At 68.5% G+C, this 20905-nt stretch overlaps 1 protein-coding gene across 3 annotated transcripts in view; it reads right to left on the bottom strand.

Annotated features, from left to right (window-relative positions):
- Positions 1-202: 202 nt before the first annotated feature.
- ARHGEF1 (Rho guanine nucleotide exchange factor 1) overlaps positions 203-20905 on the bottom strand; it is a 28201-nt gene continuing 7498 nt past the window's right edge. For 2 of the 3 annotated variants that reach the window (XM_071800502.1, XM_071800503.1), the window contains 23 exons: positions 20266-20295; positions 20049-20151; positions 19400-19490; positions 19240-19278; positions 18813-18977; positions 18227-18323; positions 16452-16619; positions 15483-15646; positions 14206-14352; positions 13077-13159; positions 12377-12502; positions 11099-11213; positions 9808-9908; positions 8763-8840; positions 8001-8076; positions 7729-7896; positions 6181-6268; positions 4875-4973; positions 4581-4624; positions 4036-4188; positions 2081-2293; positions 1465-1604; positions 203-663 (listed from right to left, as the gene is read on the bottom strand). In XM_071800502.1, the coding sequence (XP_071656603.1) occupies positions 589-663; positions 1465-1604; positions 2081-2293; positions 4036-4188; positions 4581-4624; positions 4875-4973; positions 6181-6268; positions 7729-7896; positions 8001-8076; positions 8763-8840; positions 9808-9908; positions 11099-11213; positions 12377-12502; positions 13077-13159; positions 14206-14352; positions 15483-15646; positions 16452-16619; positions 18227-18323; positions 18813-18977; positions 19240-19278; positions 19400-19490; positions 20049-20151; positions 20266-20295 (2563 nt within the window). In that variant the 3' untranslated portion in view covers positions 203-588. The remainder of the gene's footprint in view (positions 664-1464; positions 1605-2080; positions 2294-4035; positions 4189-4580; positions 4625-4874; positions 4974-6180; positions 6269-7728; positions 7897-8000; positions 8077-8762; positions 8841-9807; positions 9909-11098; positions 11214-12376; positions 12503-13076; positions 13160-14205; positions 14353-15482; positions 15647-16451; positions 16620-18226; positions 18324-18812; positions 18978-19239; positions 19279-19399; positions 19491-20048; positions 20152-20265; positions 20296-20905) is intronic. The other variant, XM_071800504.1, reaches the window with a different exon arrangement.

Here is a 20905-nt window from a genome sequence, read left to right as displayed (position 1 = left end):
CCCCCATTGTAAATGCCCCCCGTGCCCCCCCCGCGTTGTAAATACCCCCCTGCCCCCCCCCGCCGCCCCCCCGGCGGCCGCTCAAGCAATAAAGTGACTTCGCTCGGACCCGCCTCTCACTGGGGGGGGCACGGGGGGGCAAACCCCCCCAGGTTGGGAGGGGACACCCACCGACCCCCCCCCCCCCAAAAAAAACCCCAAATGAGAAGCGACGACATCGTTTATTTGGCGGATTCTTTGGTTTCTCAGCCCAAAGCGCCCCCTGGCCGGGGGGGTCCCTGCAGTGGGGGGGGGTCACCTGGGCTCCCCCCCCCCCCAATAATTGTCTCTACCACCTCCCCCAAAGATATTTATATAAAATCCCAGCAAATGTATAAAAACAACGAATAAAAATAATGCGGGGGGGGGGAGGCAGCGCGGGGCCCCCCCGGAATAATAAGGGGGGGCCGGAATAATCGGGGGGTGGGTAATTGGGGTTCCCCCCCCCATTGTGGGGGTTATGGCTGCATCAGGATCGGGCCCGTGGAGGGGGGGCCCGAATCTCCTTGCGGGGGGGGGGGGGGGGGGGTGACCCAAGCCCCCCCCCCCTCACGTGAAGGGGCCCCCGGGGGGGCCACATCGGTCCAGGAGCCCCCGCAGGTGCCAGTAACGCTGCTCCAGCTCCTGGGGGGGGGCAGCGTTGGGGGGGTCAGATCGGTGGGGGGGGGTCAGATCGGTGGGGGGGGTCAGATCGGTGGGGGGGGGTCAGATCGGTGGGGGGGGTCAGATCGGTGGGGGGGGTCAGATCGGTGTGGGGGGGTCAGATCGGTGGGGGGGGTGTCAGATCGGTGGGGGGGGGTCAGATCGGTGGGGGGGGTCAGATCGGTGGGGGGGGGTCAGATCGGCGGGGGGGGGTCAGATCGGTGTGGGGGGGGTCAGATCGGTGGGGGGGGGTCAGATCGGTGGGGGGGGTCAGATCGGTGAGGGGGGGGGTCAGATCGGTGGGGGGGGTGTCAGATCGGTGGGGGGGGGTCAGATCGGTGGGGGGGTGTCAGATCGGTGGGGGGGGGTCAGATCGGTGGGGGGGTGTCAGATCGGTGGGGGGGGGTCAGATCGGTGGGGGGGGTCAGATCGGTGGGGGGGGGTCAGATCGGTGGGGGGGGGGGTCAGATCGGTGGGGGGGGTCAGATCGGTAGTGGGGGGTCAGATCGGTGGGGGGGGGGGGTCAGATCGGTGAGGGGGGTCAGATCGGCGGGGGGGGTCAGATCGGTGGGGGGGGGGTCAGATCGGTGAGGGGGGTCAGATCGGTGGGGGGGGTCAGGTCGGTGGCGGGGGGTCAGATCGGTGGGGGGGTCAGATCGGTGGGGGGGGGTCAGATCGGTGGGGGGGGTCAGATCGGTGGGGGGGTCAGATCGGTGGGGGGTGGGGGGGGATCAGACCCCCCCGGTGTGGGGGGGAACCCCAAATTGCCGCCCCCCCGCTCACCTGCAGCCCCCGCAGCGCCCCCTGCAGCCCCCGCAGCTGCTCCGCCAGCCACGCCGCCTGGGGGGGGGGCAGGGAAAGGGCGGGGGGGGCCGGGGGGGGCGGCCCCCAAGGGGGGGAAGGGGGGGCGCGGGGGGGGCTCCCTGGGGGGGGAAGGGTGGGGGGGTCAGAGTTTGAAGTGCCCCGGAGTCACCCCAAAAAATGACCCCAAATCTCGCCCCCTCCCCCCAATCCGGATCCCACCGGTGCCCCCCCCAGCCCCCTGGTGCCCTCCCAAACCACCCCCCACCCCAAAGTGCCCCCCCCAAACCTGTGTCCCCCCCCCAAACCTGTGTGTCCCCCCCCCCAAACCTGTGTGTCCCCCCTCTCCAAACCCCAAACCTGGGTCCCCCCCCAAACCCCAAACCTGTGTCCCCCCCCCAAAATCCCTTGGTGTCCCCAAGTGCCCCCCCATGTCCCCCAAATCTTGGTGCCCCCCCCCAAGTCCCGCAGTGTCCCCACCATCCCCTGGTGCCCCCCCAAACCCGCCCCCCCCCCGCCCCCTCTATGTCCCCCCAAACCCGCCCCCCCCGCCCCCCCCCCATGTCCCCCCGTGTCCCCAATCCCGGCCCCCCCGTACCTGCGCCCCCCTCCTCGCTCTCGGCCCCATCCCCCGCGTCCCGCTGCTGCCCCACCGTGGGGGGGGGGACGTTGGGGTCGGGGCCCCCCCAGGGCTGCTCGGGGGGGACCCCGGCGATGACGTCACTGCTGACATCACCGGCGGCCCCGATGACGTCACCGCTGTCCCGGTCCCCGGTGGCCAATGGGGGCAGCAGCTGCTGGAGCCTCGAGACTGGGGGGGCAGGAGGGGGGGTGGGGGGTCAGGGGGGGTCACTGGGGGTCTGGGGGGGCAGGAGGGGGGTTGGGGGGTCAGGGGGGGTCACTGGGGGTCTGGGGGGGCAGGAGGGGGGTTGGGGGGTCAGGGGGGGTCACTGGGGGTCTGGGGGGGCAGGAGGGGGGTTGGGGGGTCAGGGGGGGTCACTGGGGGTCTGGGGGGGCAGGAGGGGGGTTGGGGGGTCAGGGGGGGTCACTGGGGGTCTGGGGGGGCAGGAGGGGGGTTGGGGGTCAGGGGGGGTCACTGGGGGTCTGGGGGGCAGGAGGGGGGTTGGGGGTCTGGGGGGGGTCACTGGGGGTCTGGGGGGGCAGGAGGGGGGTTGGGGGTCTGGGGGGGTCACTGGGGGTCTGGGGGGGCAGGAGGGGGGTTGGGGGTCTGGGGGGGTCACTGGGGGTCTGGGGGGGCAGGAGGGGGGTTGGGGGTCTGGGGGGGGTCGCTGGGGGTCTGGGGGGGCAGGAGGGGGGTTGGGGGGTCAGGGGGGGTCACTGGGGGTCTGGGGGGGCAGGAGGGGGGTTGGGGGGTCAGGGGGGGTCACTGGGGGTCTGGGGGGGCAGGAGGGGGGTTGGGGGGTCTGGGGGGGTCACTGGGGGTCTGGGGGGGCAGGAGGGGGGTTGGGGGGTCAGGGGGGGTCACTGGGGGTCTGGGGGGGCAGGAGGGGGGTTGGGGGGTCAGGGGGGGTCACTGGGGTCTGGGGGGGCAGGAGGGGGGTTGGGGGGTCAGGGGGGGTCACTGGGGGTCTGGGGGGGCAGGAGGGGGGTTGGGGGGTCAGGGGGGGTCACTGGGGGTCTGGGGGGGCAGGAGGGGGGGTTGGGGGGTCAGGGGGGGTCACTGGGGTCTGGGGGGGCAGGAGGGGGGTTGGGGGGTCAGGGGGGGTCACTGGGGGTCTGGGGGGGCAGGAGGGGGGGTTGGGGGGTCAGGGGGGGTCACTGGGGGTCTGGGGGGGCAGGAGGGGGGTTGGGGGTCTGGGGGGGTCACTGGGGGTCTGGGGGGGCAGGAGAGGGGGTTGGGGGGTCAGGGGGGGTCACTGGGGGTCTGGGGGGGCAGGAGGGGGGGTTGGGGGGTCAGGGGGGGTCACTGGGGGTCTGGGGGGGCAGGAGGGGGGTTGGGGGGTCAGGGGGGGTCACTGGGGGTCTGGGGGGGCAGGAGGGGGGGTTGGGGGGTCAGGGGGGGTCACTGGGGGTCTGGGGGGGCAGGAGGGGGTTGGGGGGTCAGGGGGGGTCACTGGGGTCTGGGGGGGCAGGAGGGGGGTTGGGGGTCTGGGGGGGTCACTGGGGGTCTGGGGGGGCAGGAGGGGGGTTGGGGGGTCAGGGGGGGTCACTGGGGGTCTGGGGGGGCAGGAGGGGGGGTGGGGGGGGTCAGGGGAGGTCACTGGGGGTCTGGGGGGGCAGGAGGGGGGTTGGGGGGTCAGGGGGGGTCACTGGGGGTCTGGGGGGGCAGGAGGGGGGGTGGGGGGGGTCAGGGGAGGTCACTGGGGGTCTGGGGGGGCAGGAGGGGGGTTGGGGGGTCAGGGGGGGTCACTGGGGGTCTGGGGGGGCAGGAGGGGGGTTGGGGGTCAGGGGGGGTCACTGGGGGTCTGGGGGGGCAGGAGGCGGAGTTTGGGGGTCTGGGGGGGTGTGGGGGGGTCAGTGCGTCCGCAGGGGCTCTGGGGGGCTCTGGGGTCCTGGGGGGGTCCCGGGGGGGTCCCGGGGGGGTCCCCTCACCTGTTTCCAGCGCCGCCTCCGCCAGCCCCCCCGGGGGTGCCCCCAGGCTCGGGGGGGGGTCCCTGCTGAGCTCCCTCTGCAGCTCCTGCTGCTCGGGGGGGGGCGGCCCCCCCAGCGCCTCCGTCCCCTCCCCCGCCCCCTCCTTCTCGCGCTCTGGGGGGGGCACAGCCCGTGAGAGCCCCCCCAGCCCCCCCAGCCCCCCCAGAGCCCCCAAACCCCCAGAGCCCCCTGGACCCCTCCAGGGCCTCCTGGGCCCCCCCAAAACCCCCCCCAAAGCCCCCAGAACCCCCAGAGCCCCCCAAACCCCCCCAAATCCCCCAAACCCCCCCAAAGTCCCCAGACCCCCCAAAACCCCCTGGAACCACCAAGCCCCCCCAAAACCCCCAAAGCCCCCCCAAAACCCCCCAGGCCCCTCCAGCGCCTCCTGGCCCCCCCAGACCTCCCAGACCCCCCCACACCCCAAAAAGCCCCTGAAACCCCCCCCGGACCCCCCAAATCGCCCACACACCCCCTGGGCCCCCAAAGCCCCCCCAACCCCCCCTCACCCTCCAGGGGCAGCGGCTCCTTCAGGGTCCCCGCGTTTTCCACCCTGGGGGGGGACAAATTGGGGGGGGGGTGTCAGTGAACATCAAGACCCCCCCCCCCCACCCCAAAACACCCCCCCCCAAATCCCCACATATCCCCCCAAAACCCACCCCCATCAGCCCCCCCCACCTGCACCCCCCACCCCAAACGCCTCTTGGCCCCAAACCCCTGTACCCCAAAACAGCCCCCCCACCCCACCCCCCCAAACAAACCCCGCCCCCCATCCCCCCCAAACCTGCACCCCCCCCACTCACTCTTGGGGTCCGGGGGGGCCCCCCTGCCCCCCCTTGCCCCGCTGGGGCCCCCCCGGCAGCTTCAGGGACCCGGCGGCCTGGCTGATCATGGTGCACCAGCTGGGGGGGGATGGGGGGATCAGCGCACCCCAAAACACCCAGACCCCCCCAGACCCCCCCAGACCCCCATAGACACCCCCAAATCACCCCCCCCGCTGATCATGGTGCACCAGCTGGGGGGGGGGGATGGGGGGATCAGAGCACCCCAAAAACGGGACCCCCCCCAAGCCCCCAGAACCCCCCCCCAGCACCCCTGAACCCCCCAAAACCCCACAGCCCCCCAAACAGCCCCGCCCCCTCCCACCTTTGGGGTGCAGGGGAGAAGATTTTGGGGTCTGGGGGGGCAGATTTTGGGGTTCAAGGGGCAGATTTTGGGGTCTGGGGGCAGATTTTGGGGTTCAAGGGGCAGATTTTGGGGTCTGGGGGGGCAGGTTCTGGGGTTGGGGGCAGAACTGGGGTGCAGTTTGGGGTGGTTTTTGGGGGGGGGGCAGGTTCTGGGGTTGGGGCAGAACGGGGGTGCAGTTTGGGGTGGTTTTTGGGGGGGGGCAGGTTCTGGGGTTGGGGCAGAACGGGGGTGCAGTTTGGGGTGGTTTTTGGGGGGGGGGGCAGGTTCTGGGTTCGGGGGCAGAACGGGGGTGCAGTTTGGGGTGGTTTTTGGGGGGGGGGCAGGTTCTGGGGTTGGGGGCAGAACGGGGGTGCAGTTTGGGGTGGTTTTTGGGGGGGGGCAGGTTCTGGGGTTGGGGCAGAACGGGGGTGCAGTTTGGGGTGGTTTTTGGGGGGGGGGCAGGTTCTGGGGTGGGGGCAGAACGGGGGTGCAGTTTGGGGTGGTTTTTGGGGGGGGGGCAGGTTCTGGGGTTGGGGCAGAACTGGGGTGCAGTTTGGGGTGGTTTTTGGGGGGGGGCAGGTTCTGGGGTTGGGGGCAGAACGGGGGTGCAGTTTGGGGTGGTTTTTGGGGGGGGCAGGTTCTGGGGGTGCAGTTTGGGGTGGTTTTTGGGGGGGGGCAGAACGGGGGTGCAGTTTGGGGTGGTTTTTGGGGGGGGGCAGAACGGGGGTGCAGTTTGGGGTGGTTTTTGGGGGGGGGCAGGTTCTGGGTTCGGGGGCAGAACGGGGGTGCAGTTTGGGGTGGTTTTTGGGGGGGGGCAGAACGGGGGTGCAGTTTGGGGTGGTTTTTGGGGGGGGCAGGTTCTGGGGGTGCAGTTTGGGGTGGTTTTTGGGGGGGGGCAGAACGGGGGTGCAGTTTGGGGTCCGGGCGGATTTGGGGCCCCACCTCCTCCTCTCGGCCGCCGTCTGCGCCACCAGCTCGTAGATCTGCGCCCCCCCCTCCCAGCTCACGATGACGTAGAACGCGCGCGGGTCTGGGGGGGCAAGGGGTCACGGGGTCACGGGGGGTCACGGGGGCTCACGGGGTCACGGGTGGGTCACAGGCAGGAGGGGCTTCAGGGTCCACACCCAAGACCCCCAGCCCAAGGACCCCAAAACTGGGCCCTGAATGCGCCCAAGGGACCCACGGGTGACACCAAAATGAGCCCAGGACCCCCCCCAAAATGAGCCCTGGACACCCCCCAAAATGAGCCCAGGCCCCCCCCCCCAAATGAGCCCTGGACACCCCAAAATGAGCCCTGGACCCCGCCCAAAATGAACCCTGGACCCCCCCCACAAAATGAGCCCTGGACCCCCCCCAAATGAGCCCTGGACACCCCAAAATGAGCCCTGGACCCCCCCCAAAATGAGTCCTGGACACCCCAAAATGAGCCCTGGACCCCCCCCAAAATGAGTCCTGGACACCCCCCCCAAAATGAGCCCAGGACCCCCCCCCAAATGAGCCCTGGACACCCCAAAATGAGCCCTGGACCCCCCCCAAAATGAGCCCTGGACCCCCTCCAAAATGAGTCCTGGACACCCCCCAAAATGCACCCTGGACCCCCCCCGAACTGAGCCCTGGACCCCCAAAATGAGCCCCTGGACACCCCAAAACGAGCCCAGGACAAACAAAATGAGCCCAGGATCCCCCCAAAATGACCCTTGGACCCCCCCAAAATGAGTCCTGGACCCCCCAAAAATCCGACCTGGACCCCCCCAAAATGAGCCCTGGACCCCCCCAAAATGAGCCCCTGGAGACCCCAAAATGAGCCCCTGAACCCCCAAATTGAGCGCTGGACCTCCCCAAAAATGAGCCCTGGGCCCCCCCAAAATGAGCACTGGACCCCCCAGATCCACCCCTGCACCCCCAAACCGACCCGTGCACCCCCAAACCGACCCCTGCACCCCCAAACCGACCCATGCACCCCCAGATCCACCCCTGCACCCCCAAACCGACCCGTGCACCCCCAAACCGACCCCGTGCCCCCCAAACCCTGACCGGTGGCCACGTCGCGGGTGATGGCGCAGCGGAGCCGGATGACGGGGACACCCGTGACCCCCCGTCCCCATGGATGCTCCTGCACCCCCAGATCCACCCGTGCACCCCCAAACCGACCCGTGCCCCCCCTCCCCGCACCGGTGGCCACGTCGCGGGTGATGGCGCAGCGGAGCCGGATGACGGGGACACCCGTGACCCCCCGGTCCCCATGGATGCTCCTGCAGCCCCAGATCCACCCGTGCACCCCCAGCTCCACCCGTGCACCCCCAAACCGACCCGTGCCCCCCAAACCCTGACCGGTGGCCACGTCGCGGGTGATGGCGCAGCGGAGCCGGATGACGGGGACACCCGTGACCCCAGGACCCCATTGATGTTCCTGCAGCCCCAGATCCACCCGTGCACCCCCAAACCGACCCGTGCACCCCCAAACCGACCCCGTGCCCCCCCTCCCCGCACCGGTGGCCACGTCGCGCGTGATGGCGCAGCGGAGCCGGATGACGGGGCTGAGCGTGCGCCGGCCGTCGTGCGCGGGGGCCGGGGGGCGGCTGTGTCCCCGCAGCACCAGCCGCTCCTCCTGGCGCTGCAGCAGCACCAGCAGCTCGTCCAGCAGCAGCACCTGCACCTCTGCGGGACCCCGGGGACCCCGAGAGCGGGGGGACCCGAAACGGGGGGTCAGCCCGGCCCCGGCTCCGCAAACGGGGGGACCCGGGGACCCCGGCCCCGCTCACCCACGGCCTTGTCCCGGGTCACGCGCCAGGTGAGCGGCCCCTCGTGCACCAGCGTGCGCTTCGTGATGTCCGTGCTCTGGGGGCAGGGGGGTTTGGGGGGTCAGGGGGGTTTATGGGGGGTTTGGGGGTTCAGGGGGTCAGGGGGGTTTATGGGGGGTTTGGGGGCCCCTCGTGCACCAGCGTGCACTTCGTGATGTCCGTGCTCTGGGGGGCAGGGGGGTTTGGGGGGTCAGGGGGTTTGGGGTTCAGGGGTTTGGGGTCAGGGGGGTTTGGGGTCAGGGGGTTCGGGGTCAGGGGGTTCGGGGTCAGGGGGGTTTGGGGTCAGGGGGTTTGGGGTCAGGGGGGTTTGGGGTCAGGGGTTTGGGGTCAGGGGGTTTGGGGGTCAGGGGGTTTGGGGTCAGGGGGTTTGGGGGTCAGGGGGTTTGGAGGTCAGGGGATTTGGGGTCAGGGGGTTTGGGGTCAGGGTGGTTTGGGGTCAGGGGATTTGGGGTCAGGGGGATTTGGGGTCAGGGGGGTTTGGGGTCAGGGGGATTTGGGGTCAGGGGGTTTGGGGTCAGGGGATTTGGGGTCAGGGGGATTTGGGGTCAGGGGGGTTTGGGGTCAGGGGGTTTGGGGTCAGGGGATTTGGGGTCAGGGGGTTTGGGGTCAGGGGGTTTGGGGTCAGGGGGATTTGGGGTCAGGGGATTTGGGGTCAGGGGGTTTGGGGTCAGGGGGATTTGGGGTCAGGGGGTTTGGGGTCAGGGGATTCGGGGTCCCCCCCACCTTGAACTCGCTGAGCAGGGGGTCCCCGCTCTGTTTCAGGTAGGAAAGGTCCAGGCGCCGCTGGTAGTCCTTCAGTTTCTGGGGGAGATGGATGGGGTGCTCAGGGGGGTTTGGGGTGCTCAGGGGGGTTTTGGGGTGCTCAGGGGGGTTTGGGGTGCCCGGGGGTTTGGGGTGCCCAGGGGGGTTTTGGGGTGCCCGGGGGGTTTGGGGTGCCCGGGGGGGTTTGGGGTGCCCAGGGGGTTTGGGGTGCCCGGGGGGTTTGGGGTGCCCAGGGGGTTTGGGGTGCTCAGGGGGTTTGGGGTGCCCGGGGGGTTTGGGGTGCTCAGGGGGTTTGGGGTGCCCGGGGGGTTTGGGGTACCCAGGGGGTTTGGGGTACCCGGGGGGTTTGGGGTACCCGGGGGGGTTTGGGGTACCCGGGGGGGGGAATTGGGGGCCCAGGGGAGGTTTTGGGGTGCCTGGGTGGTTTGGGGGGTTTGGGGGAGCCCAGGGAGGCTTTGGGGTACCTGGGGCTTTTGGGGTGCTGGGGGGGTTGGGGTGCCCAGGGGGGTTTTGGGGTGCCCAAGGGGTTTTGGGGTGCTGTTGGTTTTGGGGTACTCGTGGTTTTGGGGTACCCGTGTTTTGGGGATGCCACGGTTTGGGGGTACCCGCGTTTTTGGGGTGCTGTGGTTTCGGGGTGCTGCATTTTGGGGTGCCGCGTTTCGGGGTGCCGCGGTTTAGGGGTGCTGTGGTTTCGGGGTGCCCGCGTTTCGGGGTGCCCGCGTTTCGGGGTGCTGTGGTTTCGGGGTGCCCGCGTTTCGGGGTGCTGTGGTTTTGGGGTACCCGCGTTTTTGGGGTGCCGCGTTTCGGGGTGCTGTGGTTTAGGGGTGCCGCATTTCGGGGTGCTGTGGTTTCGGGGTGCTGTGGTTTCGGGGTGCCCGCGTTTCGGGGTGCCGTGTTTTTGGGGTGCTGTGGTTTCGGGGTGCCGTGGTTTTGGGGTGCCCGCATTTCGGGGTGCCGCGTTTTTGGGGTGCCACGTTTCGGGGTGCTGTGGTTTCGGGGTGCGCACCATGAGGTTCTCCATGTCCCGCACCTCCTGGTTCACGTGGTCCAGGATCTGCCGGCAGCACTCGGCCGCCTGCTCCACGCGGGCGCGCTCGCCCGGGGCCTCTGCGCACGCACCGGGGTCGGGGGGTTTGGGGGGGGTCGGGGGGGGTCGGGGGGTCAGGGGGGTTTGGGGTGCAGGGGTTTTGGGGTGCAGGGGGTTTGGGGTGCAATGACCCCCCCATGGCGCGCTTGGCCACGCTGTGCAGCAGCTGCGGGGGCTTGGGGGGGTTTGGGGTGCAGTGTTGGCTCTGGGGGGGTTGGGGTGCAGGGGGTTTTGGGGTGCAGGGGGGTTTGGGGTGCAGGGGTTTTGGGGTGCAGGGGGTTTTGGGGTGCAGGGGGGTTTGGGGTGCAGGGGGTTTGGGGTGCAGGGGTTTTGGGGTGCAGGGGGGTTTGGGGTGCAGGGGTTTTGGGGTGCAGGGGGTTTGGGGTGCAGGGGTTTTGGGGTGCAGGGGGTTTTGGGGTGCAGGGGGGTTTGGGGTGCAGGGGGTTTGGGGTGCAGGGGTTTTGGGGTGCAGGGGGTTTTGGGGTGCAGGGGGGTTTGGGGTGCAGGGGGTTTGGGGTGCAGGGGTTTTGGGGTGCAGGGGGTTTTGGGGTGCAGGGGGGTTTGGGGTGCAGGGGGTTTGGGGTGCAGGGGTTTTGGGGTGCAGGGGGTTTTGGGGTGCAGGGGGGTTTGGGGTGCAGGGGGTTTGGGGTGCAGGGGTTTTGGGGTGCAGGGGGTTTTGGGGTGCAGGGGGTTTGGGGTGCAGGGGTTTTGGGGTGCAGGGGGGTTTGGGGTGCAGGGGGGTTTGGGGTGCAGGGGGTTTGGGGTGCAATGACCCCCCCATGGTGCGCTTGGCCACGCTGTGCAGCAGCTGCGGGGGCTTGGGGGGGTTTGGGGTGCAGTGTTGGCTCTGGGGGGGTTGGGGTGCAGTGGGGGGGGGTTGGGGTGCAGGGGGGGTGCAGTGGGGGGGTTTGGGTTGGTTTTGGGGTGCAGGGGGGGTTTGGGGTGCAGGGGGGGTTTGGGGTGCAGTGGGGGTGCAGTGGGGGGGTTGGGTTGGTTTTGGGGTGCAGGGGGGGTTTGGGGTGCAGCGGGGGTTCTGGGGTGCAGTGGGGGGGGTTGGGGTGCAGTGGGGGTGCAGTGGGGGGCCGGGCGGGTTTTGGGGTGCACTGACCGGTGCACTTGGCCACGCTGTGCAGCAGCAGGGGGTACTTGGTGAGGGGGTGTTGGGTTTGGGGTGCAGTGGGGTGCAGGGCGGGTTTTGGGGTGCACTGACCGGTGCACTTGGCCACGCTGTGCAGCAGCAGGGGGTACTTGGTGAGCCGCTGCATCTCGGTGGGGATGATGTCCCGGAGCTGCAGGCGGCGGCAGCGCGGCTGGGACTCGGCCTCCTGGGGACACGGGGACATCGCGGGGACATCGCGGGGACGTCATGGGGACGTCATGGGGATGTCACGGGGACATCATGGGGACATCATGGGGACGTCATGGGGACGTCACGGGGACATCGCGGGGACGTCATGGGGACATCATGGGGACATCACGGGGACGTCACGGGGACATCGCGGGGACGTCATGGGGACATCACGGGGACATCACGGGGACATCACGGGGACATCATGGGGACATCACGGGGACGTCACGGGGACATCGCGGGGACATCACGGGGACATCATGGGGACATCATGGGGATGTCATGGGGACATCATGGGGACATCACGGGGACATCACGGGGACGTCATGGGGACGTCATGGGGACATCGCGGGGACACCATGGGGACATCATGGGGACGTCATGGGGACGTCACGGGGACGTCATGGGGACGTCACGGGGACATCATGGGGACGTCACGGGGACATCACGGGGACGTCATGGGGACATCACGGGGACGTCACGGGGACATCATGGGGATGTCATGGGGACATCATGGGGACGTCATGGGGACATCACGGGGACGTCACGGGGACATCACGGGGACGTCACGGGGACATCATGGGGACGTCACGGGGACGTCACGGGGACGTCATGGGGACGTCACGGGGACATCACGGGGACATCACGGGGACATCATGGGGACATCACGGGGACATCACGGGGACATCATGGGGACATGGGGGGACGGGGGGGGATGTGGGGACATGGGGACATTGGGGGACATGAGGACGTGGGGGGACCTGGGGGGATATGGGGACATCATGGGGACACTGGGGGACATGGGCACGTCATGGGGACATCATGGGGACGTTGGGGGACGTGGGGACATCATGGGGACATGAGGGGACATGGGGACATTGGGGACATGGGGACACTGGGGACATTGGGGGATGTGGGGGACATGGGGGGACATGGGGACATTGGGGACACTGGGGACACTGGGGGACATTGGGGGATACTGGGGGGACCTGGGGGGGACACTGAGGGGACACAGGGGGATATGGGGGGGTACGGGGGGGCACAGGGGACACTGGGGGGACCTGGGGGGGACACTGGGGGATGTGGGGGGACACGGGGACACTGGGGGGAGTTGGGGGGGTCCCGGGGTCCCGGGGTCACCTGTATGAAGTGGCAGAAGCGCGGGTCCTTCCTCTGCTTGGCCTTGAGCTGCTCGAGCGCGAACGGCTGGCGGCTGCAGAACCGCGCGGAGAGCTTGCGGAACCACCCGCCCTCGGCGCCCCCAAACTGAACGTATAGGATACATACATCGTACACATCATACACATCGTAGACATCATAGACATCATCGACATCCCTCCCTCTGCACACTCACTCTTGCACACCCCTTTGCACACCCCTTTGCACGCCCCTTTGCACGCGCACCGTGGCCAGCAGCGCGTCCCTCCCTCTGCACGCTCTCAGGGTTGCACGCTCACTCTCGCACGCCCCTTCGCACGCCCCTTCGCACGCCCCTTCGCACGCCCCTTTGCACGCCCCTTTGCACGCCCCTTCGCACGCCCCTTTGCACGCGCACCGTGGCCAGCAGCGCGTCCCTCCCTCTGCACGCTCTCAGGGTTGCACACTCACTCTTGCACACCCCTTTGCACGCCCCTTTGCACGCGCACCGTGGCCAGCAGCGCGTCCCTCCCTCTGCACGCTCACTCTTGCACACTCACTCTTGCACACTCACTCTTGCACGCCCCTTTGCACGCCCCTTTGCACGCGCACCGTGGCCAGCAGCGCGTCCCTCCCTCTGCACGCTCACTCTTGCACACTCACTCTTGCACACTCACTCTCGCACGCCCTGTTGCACGCGCACCGTGGCCAGCAGCAGGTCCCCGATGTCCCCGATGACGAAGCCGCTCTCCTCCCGCCGCCGCCGCAGCCCCTCCAGGAACAGCGCTGGGGGCACCGCGGGGGTCACGGACACCCCCACACCCCGGAACCCACATATACCCCCCCCATATACCCCCCCGCACCCCTGAACCCACATATACCCCCCCCATATACCCCCCCACACCCCGGAACCCACATATACCCCCCCCATATACCCCCCCACACCCCAGAACCCACATATACCCCCATATACCCCCCCACACCCCGGAACCCACATATACCCCCATATACCCCCCCGCACCCCGGAACCCACATATACCCCCCCCATATACCCCCCCGCACCCCTGAACCCACATATACCCCCATATACCCCCCCGCACCCCGGAACCCACATATACCCCCCCCATATACCCCCCCGCACCCCGGAACCCACATATACCCCCCCCATATACCCCCCCACACCCCGGAACCCCCATATACCCCCCCCATATACCCCCCCACACCCCGGAACCCACATATACCCCCATATACCCCCCCACACCCCTGAACCCACATATACCCCCATATACCCCCCTGCACCCCCTGAACCCCCATATACCCCCCCATATACCCCCCGTACCCCCTTTACCCCATGGAGCCCCATATACCCCCCATACCCTCATATATCCCCATATACCCCCCATACCCCCTGTACTCTCATATACACCCTGCACCCCCATATAACCCCATATACCCCCCTGTACCCCCATATACTCCCCTGAACCTCCATACACCCCCCTGCATCCCCATATACCCCCCTGTACCCCACTGCACCCCCATATACCCCCTGCAGCCCCTGAACCCCCATATACCCCTCTGTACGTCCATATACCCCCTGTACCCCATATACCCAACTGTACCCCCATACACCCCCCTGTACCCCCCCCGTACCCCCCCGTACCCCCACGTGTGACCCCCCCAGGACCCCCCCGGACCCCCCCCCACCGTGCACGTCCAGCAGCTCCTCCAGGCTGGGGAAGATGTTGTGCAGTTCCTGCCCCCCATACACCCCATATACCCCCCTGTACCCCCCCGTACCCCCACGTGTGACCCCCCCGGACCCCCCCCCCCACCGTGCACGTCCAGCAGCTCCTCCAGGCTGGGGAAGATGTTGTGCAGCTCCCTCTCCTCGAAGAAGCCCTCGCGCAGCATGGGGCGGCAGAACAGCTGCAGCAGCACCCGCAGCATCCGCACGTGGGCGTGCTCGGTCAGGAACAGCTCTGGGGGCATCGGCACCGGGGGGGGTCACTGGCACCCGGGGGGGGCCCTGACACCGCGGGGGGGGTCCCTGGGGCTTCTTGGGGCAGTTTTTTGGGGGAAAAACGGCCCGGTTTGGGGCAGAACGGCCCCGGCTGCCCCCGCGGGACGTTCCATCTGGATCGCTCGGGGGGGGGTCGGTGACACCAGGAAGGGGTCAGTGACACTGTGGGGGCGTCATTGTCACCCGGGGGGGTCCCTGACACCCCGGGGGGGTCCCTGGGGCCTCTTGGGGGAGTTTTTTGGGGGAGAAACGGGTAATTTTGGAGCAAAAGACACCCAGCAGCATCCACAGCACCCGCGGGACGTTCCATTGGGGGAAGCTCGGGGGGGGTCAGTGTCACTGTGGGGGGGTCAGCGACACTGTGGGGGGGTCAGTGACAATGTGGGGGGACAGATACCGCGGGGTGGGGGTCCCTGGGGTCTCTTGGGGCAGTTTTTGGGGTATAAACGGCCCGGTTTGGGGCAGAACGGCCCCGGCTGCCCCGCGGGACGTTCCATTGGGAGCAGCTTGGGGGGGGTCAGTGATACCAGGAAGGGGTCAGTGACACTGTGGGCGGGTCATTGTCACCCGGGGGGGTCCCTGACACCCCGGGGGGGTCCCTGGGGCCTCTTGGGGGAGTTTTTTGGGGGAGAAACGGGTAATTTTGGAGCAAAAGACACCCAGCAGCATCCACAGCACCCGCGGGACGTTCCATTGGGGGAAGCTCGGGGGGGGTCAGTGACACTGTGGGGGGGTCAGCGACACTGTGGGGGGGTCAGTGACACCCCGAAGGGGACAGTGACACCCTGGGGGGGTCAGATACCCGTGGGGGGGTCCCTGGGGTCTCTTGGGGGAGTTTTTTGGCGGAAAAACGGCCCGGTTTGGGGCAGAACGGCCCCAGCTGCCCCGCGGGACGTTCCATTGGGAGCAGCTCGGGGGGGGTCAGCGTCACTGTGGGCGCTCAGTGTCACCCCGGGGGGGTCCCAGTCCCGTTTTTTGGGGTCCCAGTCCCTTTTTTGGGGTCCCAGTCCCATTTTTGGGGTCTCTAACCCGTGTTTTGGGGTCCCTGCCTGGTTTTTGGGGGTCGCCCCCCCCCATTTTGGGCCTCACCATTGATGACCTCCTGGCGCTTGACCTCGCTCTTGCTCAGCGCCCGCAGCCGCTCGGGAGGAACCATCTGGCGCCACGGGGGGGGCTCCGGGTCCGGCTCCTCGGGCGGGGGGGGCAGCACGGGCGGGGGGGGCTCGGGCCCCCCCGGGGCGGCCTGGTCCACGCTGCGGGGGGGGATGGGTTCGTATGGGGGGGCGGGGAAGGGGTTCATATGGGGGGAGGGGGGATCCCCATCCCAAAATCCCCCCCAAGTGGTGCAGGTGGGTGAGCCCGGGGGGGGTGGATTCTGGGGTGGGATTTGGGGAGTTTGGGGCAGAACCTGGGGGGGAAATTGGGGGATTTGGGGGGGATTTGGGGATTTTGGGGGGGAATTTTGGGGGGAAATTTGGGGATTTTTGGGGGGAATTTTAAGATTTTGGGGCAGAACTTGGGGGGGGAATTTGGGGGGAAATTTGGGGATTTTGGGGTGAAATTCGGGAATTTTGGGGTGAAATTTTGGGGTGAAATTTTGGGACTTTGGGGCAGAACTTGGGGGGGGAAATTTGGGGATTGGGGGGGGATTTGGGGCTGGAATTTGGGGACTTTGGGGGGAATTTTGGGGGGAAATTTGGGGGGAAATTTGGGGACTTTGGGGCAGAACTTGGGGGAATTTTGGGGGAAATTTGGGGATTTTGGGGGGGATTTTGGGGGGAAATTTGGGGACTTTGGGGCAGAACTTGGGGGGTGAAATTCGGGGATTTTGGGGGGGGGAATTTGGGGTGAAACTCGGGGATTTTGGGGGGGATTTTGGGGTGAAACTCGGGGATTTTGGGGAGGATTTTGGGGTGAAACTCGGGGATTTTGGGGGGGATTTTGGGGTGAAACCCGTGGATCTTGGGGGTGCACTGGGGTTCTCGCGGGGGGGTCCGGGGTCGCCCTGGGCTCGGGGGGGTCACCCGTGGTTGTTGGGGGGGTCCCGGCTCCACCTACGTGGGGCCCCCCCCGGCGCCGGGGCGGGGCTGGGCGGGCAGGTCCACGTCGCTGCGGGAGCGGGGGGGGGCGCGGCGCGCGGCCCCGTCCCCCCCCGCCCCGCCCCGCGATGGTTTGCGCTGGGGGGGGGCGCGGAGGCTCTGGGAGCGGCTCAGCCGGCCCGGGAGCCTGCGGGGGCGGGGGGGGCGGGGGGCACGGGGGGGCACGGGGGGTCACAGGGGTCACGGGGGGGGCACACACATCACGGGGGTCACACACATCACGGGGGGGCACGGGGGGGTCACACAGATCATGGTGGGGGGGGCGCAAGGGGGGGGGAAAAGGGTGAGAATTTGGGGGGGTCAGAACAGCACGGGGTGAAGGGGGGGGCAGCCCGGGGGGCTATGGGGGCTATGGGGGCTATGGGGGTTATGGGGGCTATGGGGGGCTATGGGGGGCTATGGGGGCTATGGGGGCTATGGGGGGTCTATGGGGGGCTATGGGGGCTATGGGGGCTATGGGGGGCTATGGGGGGCTATGGGGGCTATGGCGGCTATGGGGGCTATGGGGGTTATGGGGGCTATGGGGGGCTATGGGGGGCTATGGGGGCTATGGGGGCTATGGGGGACTATGGGGGGCTATGGGGGCTATGGCGGCTATGGGGGCTATGGGGGGCTATGGGGGCTATGTGGGCTATGGGGGTTATGGGGGCTATGGGGGCTATGGGGGGTGTTTTGGGGGGTGTTTTGGGGGGGGTGTTTGGGGGGGTGTTTTGGGGGGTGTTTTGGGGGGGTGTTTTGGGGGGTGTTTTGGGGGGGTGTTTTTGGGGGGTGTTTTGGGGGGTGTTTTGGGGGGGGTGTTTTGGGGGGTGTTTTGGGGGGGGGTACTTGCTGCGTCTCTGTGTCCCTAAGGGGCCGTTCCCGGTGCCCCCCGGGCGTGAAAAGGGGGGGAAGGGGGGGGGCAGCGACCACCGACCTGATCCAGCGTCTGGGGAGAGAGGGGCGGGGTCACGGGGGCATGCGGGGTCATGCGGGAAGGGTCACGGGGTCATGCGGGGGTCATGCGGGAGGGGTCACGGGGGCATGCGGGGGTCATGCGGGAGGGGTCATGGGGTCATGTGGGAGGGTCAGGGGATCATGCAGGAGGGGTCGTGGGGTCATGCGGGGGGGTCACGGGGTCATGTGGGGGGGGTCATGGGGTCATGCGGGGGGGTCACGGGGTCATGCGGGGGTCATGCGGGAGGGGTCAAGGGGTCATGTGGGGGTCATGCAGCAGGGGTCACAGGGTCATGCGGGAGGGGTCACGGGGTCATGTGGGGGTGCATGGGGTCATGTGGGGGGGTCATGGGGTCATGCGGGGGGGTCACGGGGTCATGCAGTGAGGTCATGGGGGGGTCACAGGGTCATGTGGGGGGTCATGGGAGGGTCATGGGGTCATGTGGGGGGTCATGGGGTCATTCAGTGAGGTCATGGGGGGTCATGGGGGGCACCCACGGGTGATAATTGGGGCGGGGTCGCTAATTAAGCAGCTGTTAATTGCACGCGGGCTCATTGTTTTTCCTGATGGGGGGGGCGGGAACTCAAACCACGCTTTAATTGGGGGGAGGAGCTAATTAGAGGGCGCTAATTAGGGCTCGGCCAATCGGGGCTGTTTTAATTGGGGGCGGTAACGGGGGGGTCTGATGGGCGTTTTAATTGGGTGGGGGGTCCGACGGGGGGGGGGTGATCCGGGGGTTAATGGGGTCGCTAATTAGGGGCCGTTAATCAGGGGCCGTTAAGGGGGGTCCCGGGTCCCACCTCTCGGGGTCCCCCCCGTCCTCCGGGGGGCGGGGCTGCTCGGGGGGGGGGTCCCGCGGGGGGGGGGCCCCGGAGTCCTCGGGGGGGGGGTCAGGTCCTGGGGGGCGGGGGGGTCAGGGGGGTCAGCGAGACCCCTCCCCCAAACCCCAACGCCCCCAACCCAAAACCCCTCCCCCCCACCCAACCCAAAACCCCTCCCCCCCAAACCCCTCCCCCAACCCCCAACCTCCCAACCCCCCCACCCCCAAACCCCTCCCCCCCCACTCAACCCCCCCCACTCAACCCCCCCACCCCAACCCCCTCCCCCCAAACCCCAACCACCCCCAACCCCCCACCCAACCCCCCCCACCCCAACCCCCCCACCCCAAACCCCTCCCGCCAACCCAACCCCCCCCTCCAACCCCCTCCCCCCAAACCCCAACCACCCCCCACCCCAAACCCCCCCCCCAAACCACTCCCCCCAACCCCCCACCCCAAACCCCTCCCCCAACCCCAACCCCCCCCCCAAACCCCTCCCCCCAAACCCCAACCCCCCCCACTCCAACCCCCCCACCCCAAACCCCACCCCCCCACCCCTCCCCCCCACCTGCGTCGTCGTCCCCCGGGGGGGGAGGGGTGACGGTGATGGCCACGCCGGGGGGGGGCTCGGGGGGGGCGGGGCCGCTTGTGCCCCCCCGGGGTCGAGCGACCCCCCCTGCCCCCCCATCCACGCGGGGGGGGCCCCGGCGCTCGGGGGGCGGCGGCTTCTCGGCTGGGGGGGGCGGGGGGTCAGCGACGCCCCCCCGACCCCCAAATATCGGCTGAACCCCCACGATCGGGACCCCCCCCCACCCGGGATGGGGGTGAATGGGGGGGGCATTTCGGGGGGTCCAATTTGGGGGGGAGTCCTCATTTTAGGGGGGGTCTCATTTTTGGGAGGGTCCCATTTTTGGGGTCCCCAATTGGGGGGGGTCCAATCTGGGGGTTTTCCCACATTGGGGGGGGGTCCCATTTTTGGGGGGGGGTCCCGGTACCTTCTCCCTCGGCCCCTTTGGTTGCTCTGAACTCAGCGCCTGTGGGGATAAAAGGGGGGGGTCCCCGGTTTGGGGGGGTCATGGGGGGGGTCATGGGGGGTCCCCGGTTGGGGGGTCACGGGGGGTCACGGGGGGTCACGGGGGGGCCCCCCCCACTCACCGTGGGGGTCCCGGCCCCACAGGGCGGCCCCGGGGAGGGTGAAACCACGGCGCGATTTGGGGGGGGGGTCGTCCCGGCGGCCCACGGAGATCTGGGGGGGCAGAGCACGTTGGGGGGGCAGGGGGAATGGGGGGGTCAGAGGGAATGGGGGGGTCGGATGGGACGGGGGGGGGGATGGGGTGGGGGGGTGGATGGGGTGGGGTGGTTGGATGGGATTGGGGGGGTCAGAGGGAACTGGGGGGGGGTTGGATGGGGTGGGGGGGATGGGGTGGGACGGGGGGGTCGGATGGGATGGGGGGGTCGGATGGGGTGGGGGGGCAGATGGGGTGGGGGTGTCAGACGGGGGTGGGGGGGTCGGATGGGCTGGGGGGGTCAGAGGGAACTGGGGGGGTTGGATGGGGTGGGGGGGATGGGGTGGGATGGGGGGGTCAGATGGGATTGGGGGGTCGGCTGGGGTGGGGGGGTTGGATGGGATGGGGGGGGTAGATGGGGTGGGGGGGATGGGGTGGGGTGGGGGGGTCGGATGGGATTGGGGGGTCGGATGGGTTGGGGGGTTGGCTGGGGCGGGGGGGTCGGATGGGGTGGGGGGATGGGGTGGGGGGATGGGGTGGGCTGGGGGGGTCGGCTGGGCTTGGGGGGGGGGCCGCACCTTTTTGCGGAAGAAGTTGGCTTTGGGCTTCTTGGCGTCGGGGGGCCTGGCCCGGACCCCCAGGGAGCGCAGGTAGGAGGCCACGGACGCGAAGATGGCGGCGCTGGGGGGCAATGGGGGTCGGGGGGGGAACGGGGGTCGGGGGGGGCAATGGGGGTCGGGGGGGGAAATGGGGGTCGGGGGGGCCCCACACCCCCCACACCCCCCCACCCCTCACCTCTTGTCCTCGTCCGATGAGATGGTCAGACTGGGGGGGAAGGGAGAGCGGGGGACCCCCGAATTACAACGGGAGACCCCAAAGTAGCAATGGGACCCCCCAAAATCATCAATGGGACCCCCCAAAATCATCAATGGGACCCCCCAAAATCATCAACGGGATGTCCCAAAACATCAACGGGACCCCCCAAAATCATCAATGGGATGTCCCAAAGGATCAATGGGATCCCCAAAAATCATCAATGGGATGTCCCAAATGATCAATGGGATCCCCAAAAATCATCAATGGGACCCCCCAAAATCATCAATGGGATGTCCCAAAGGATCAATGGGACCCCCCAAAATCATCAATGGGACCCCCCAAAATCATCAATGGGATGTCCCAAAGGATCAATGGGACCCCCCAAAATCATCAATGGGACCCCCCAAAATCATCAATGGGATGTCCCAAAGGATCAATGGGACCCCCCAAAATCATCAGTGGGACCCCCCAAAATCATCAATGGGATGTCCCAAAGCATCAATGAAACACCCCAAAGTATCAATGGGACCCCCCAAATTATAACGGGGAGACCCCAAAGTACCAATGGGACCCCCCAAATTATAACGGGGAGACCCCAAAGTACCAATGGGACCCCCCA

The sequence above is a fragment of the Patagioenas fasciata genome, chromosome 31, assembly GCF_037038585.1.
Source record: "Patagioenas fasciata isolate bPatFas1 chromosome 31, bPatFas1.hap1, whole genome shotgun sequence".
In the NCBI taxonomy this organism is placed as follows: domain Eukaryota; kingdom Metazoa; phylum Chordata; class Aves; order Columbiformes; family Columbidae; genus Patagioenas; species Patagioenas fasciata.
Note: the sequence above shows the minus strand (reverse complement) of the source record. Positions and strands in the feature narration are given on the sequence as shown.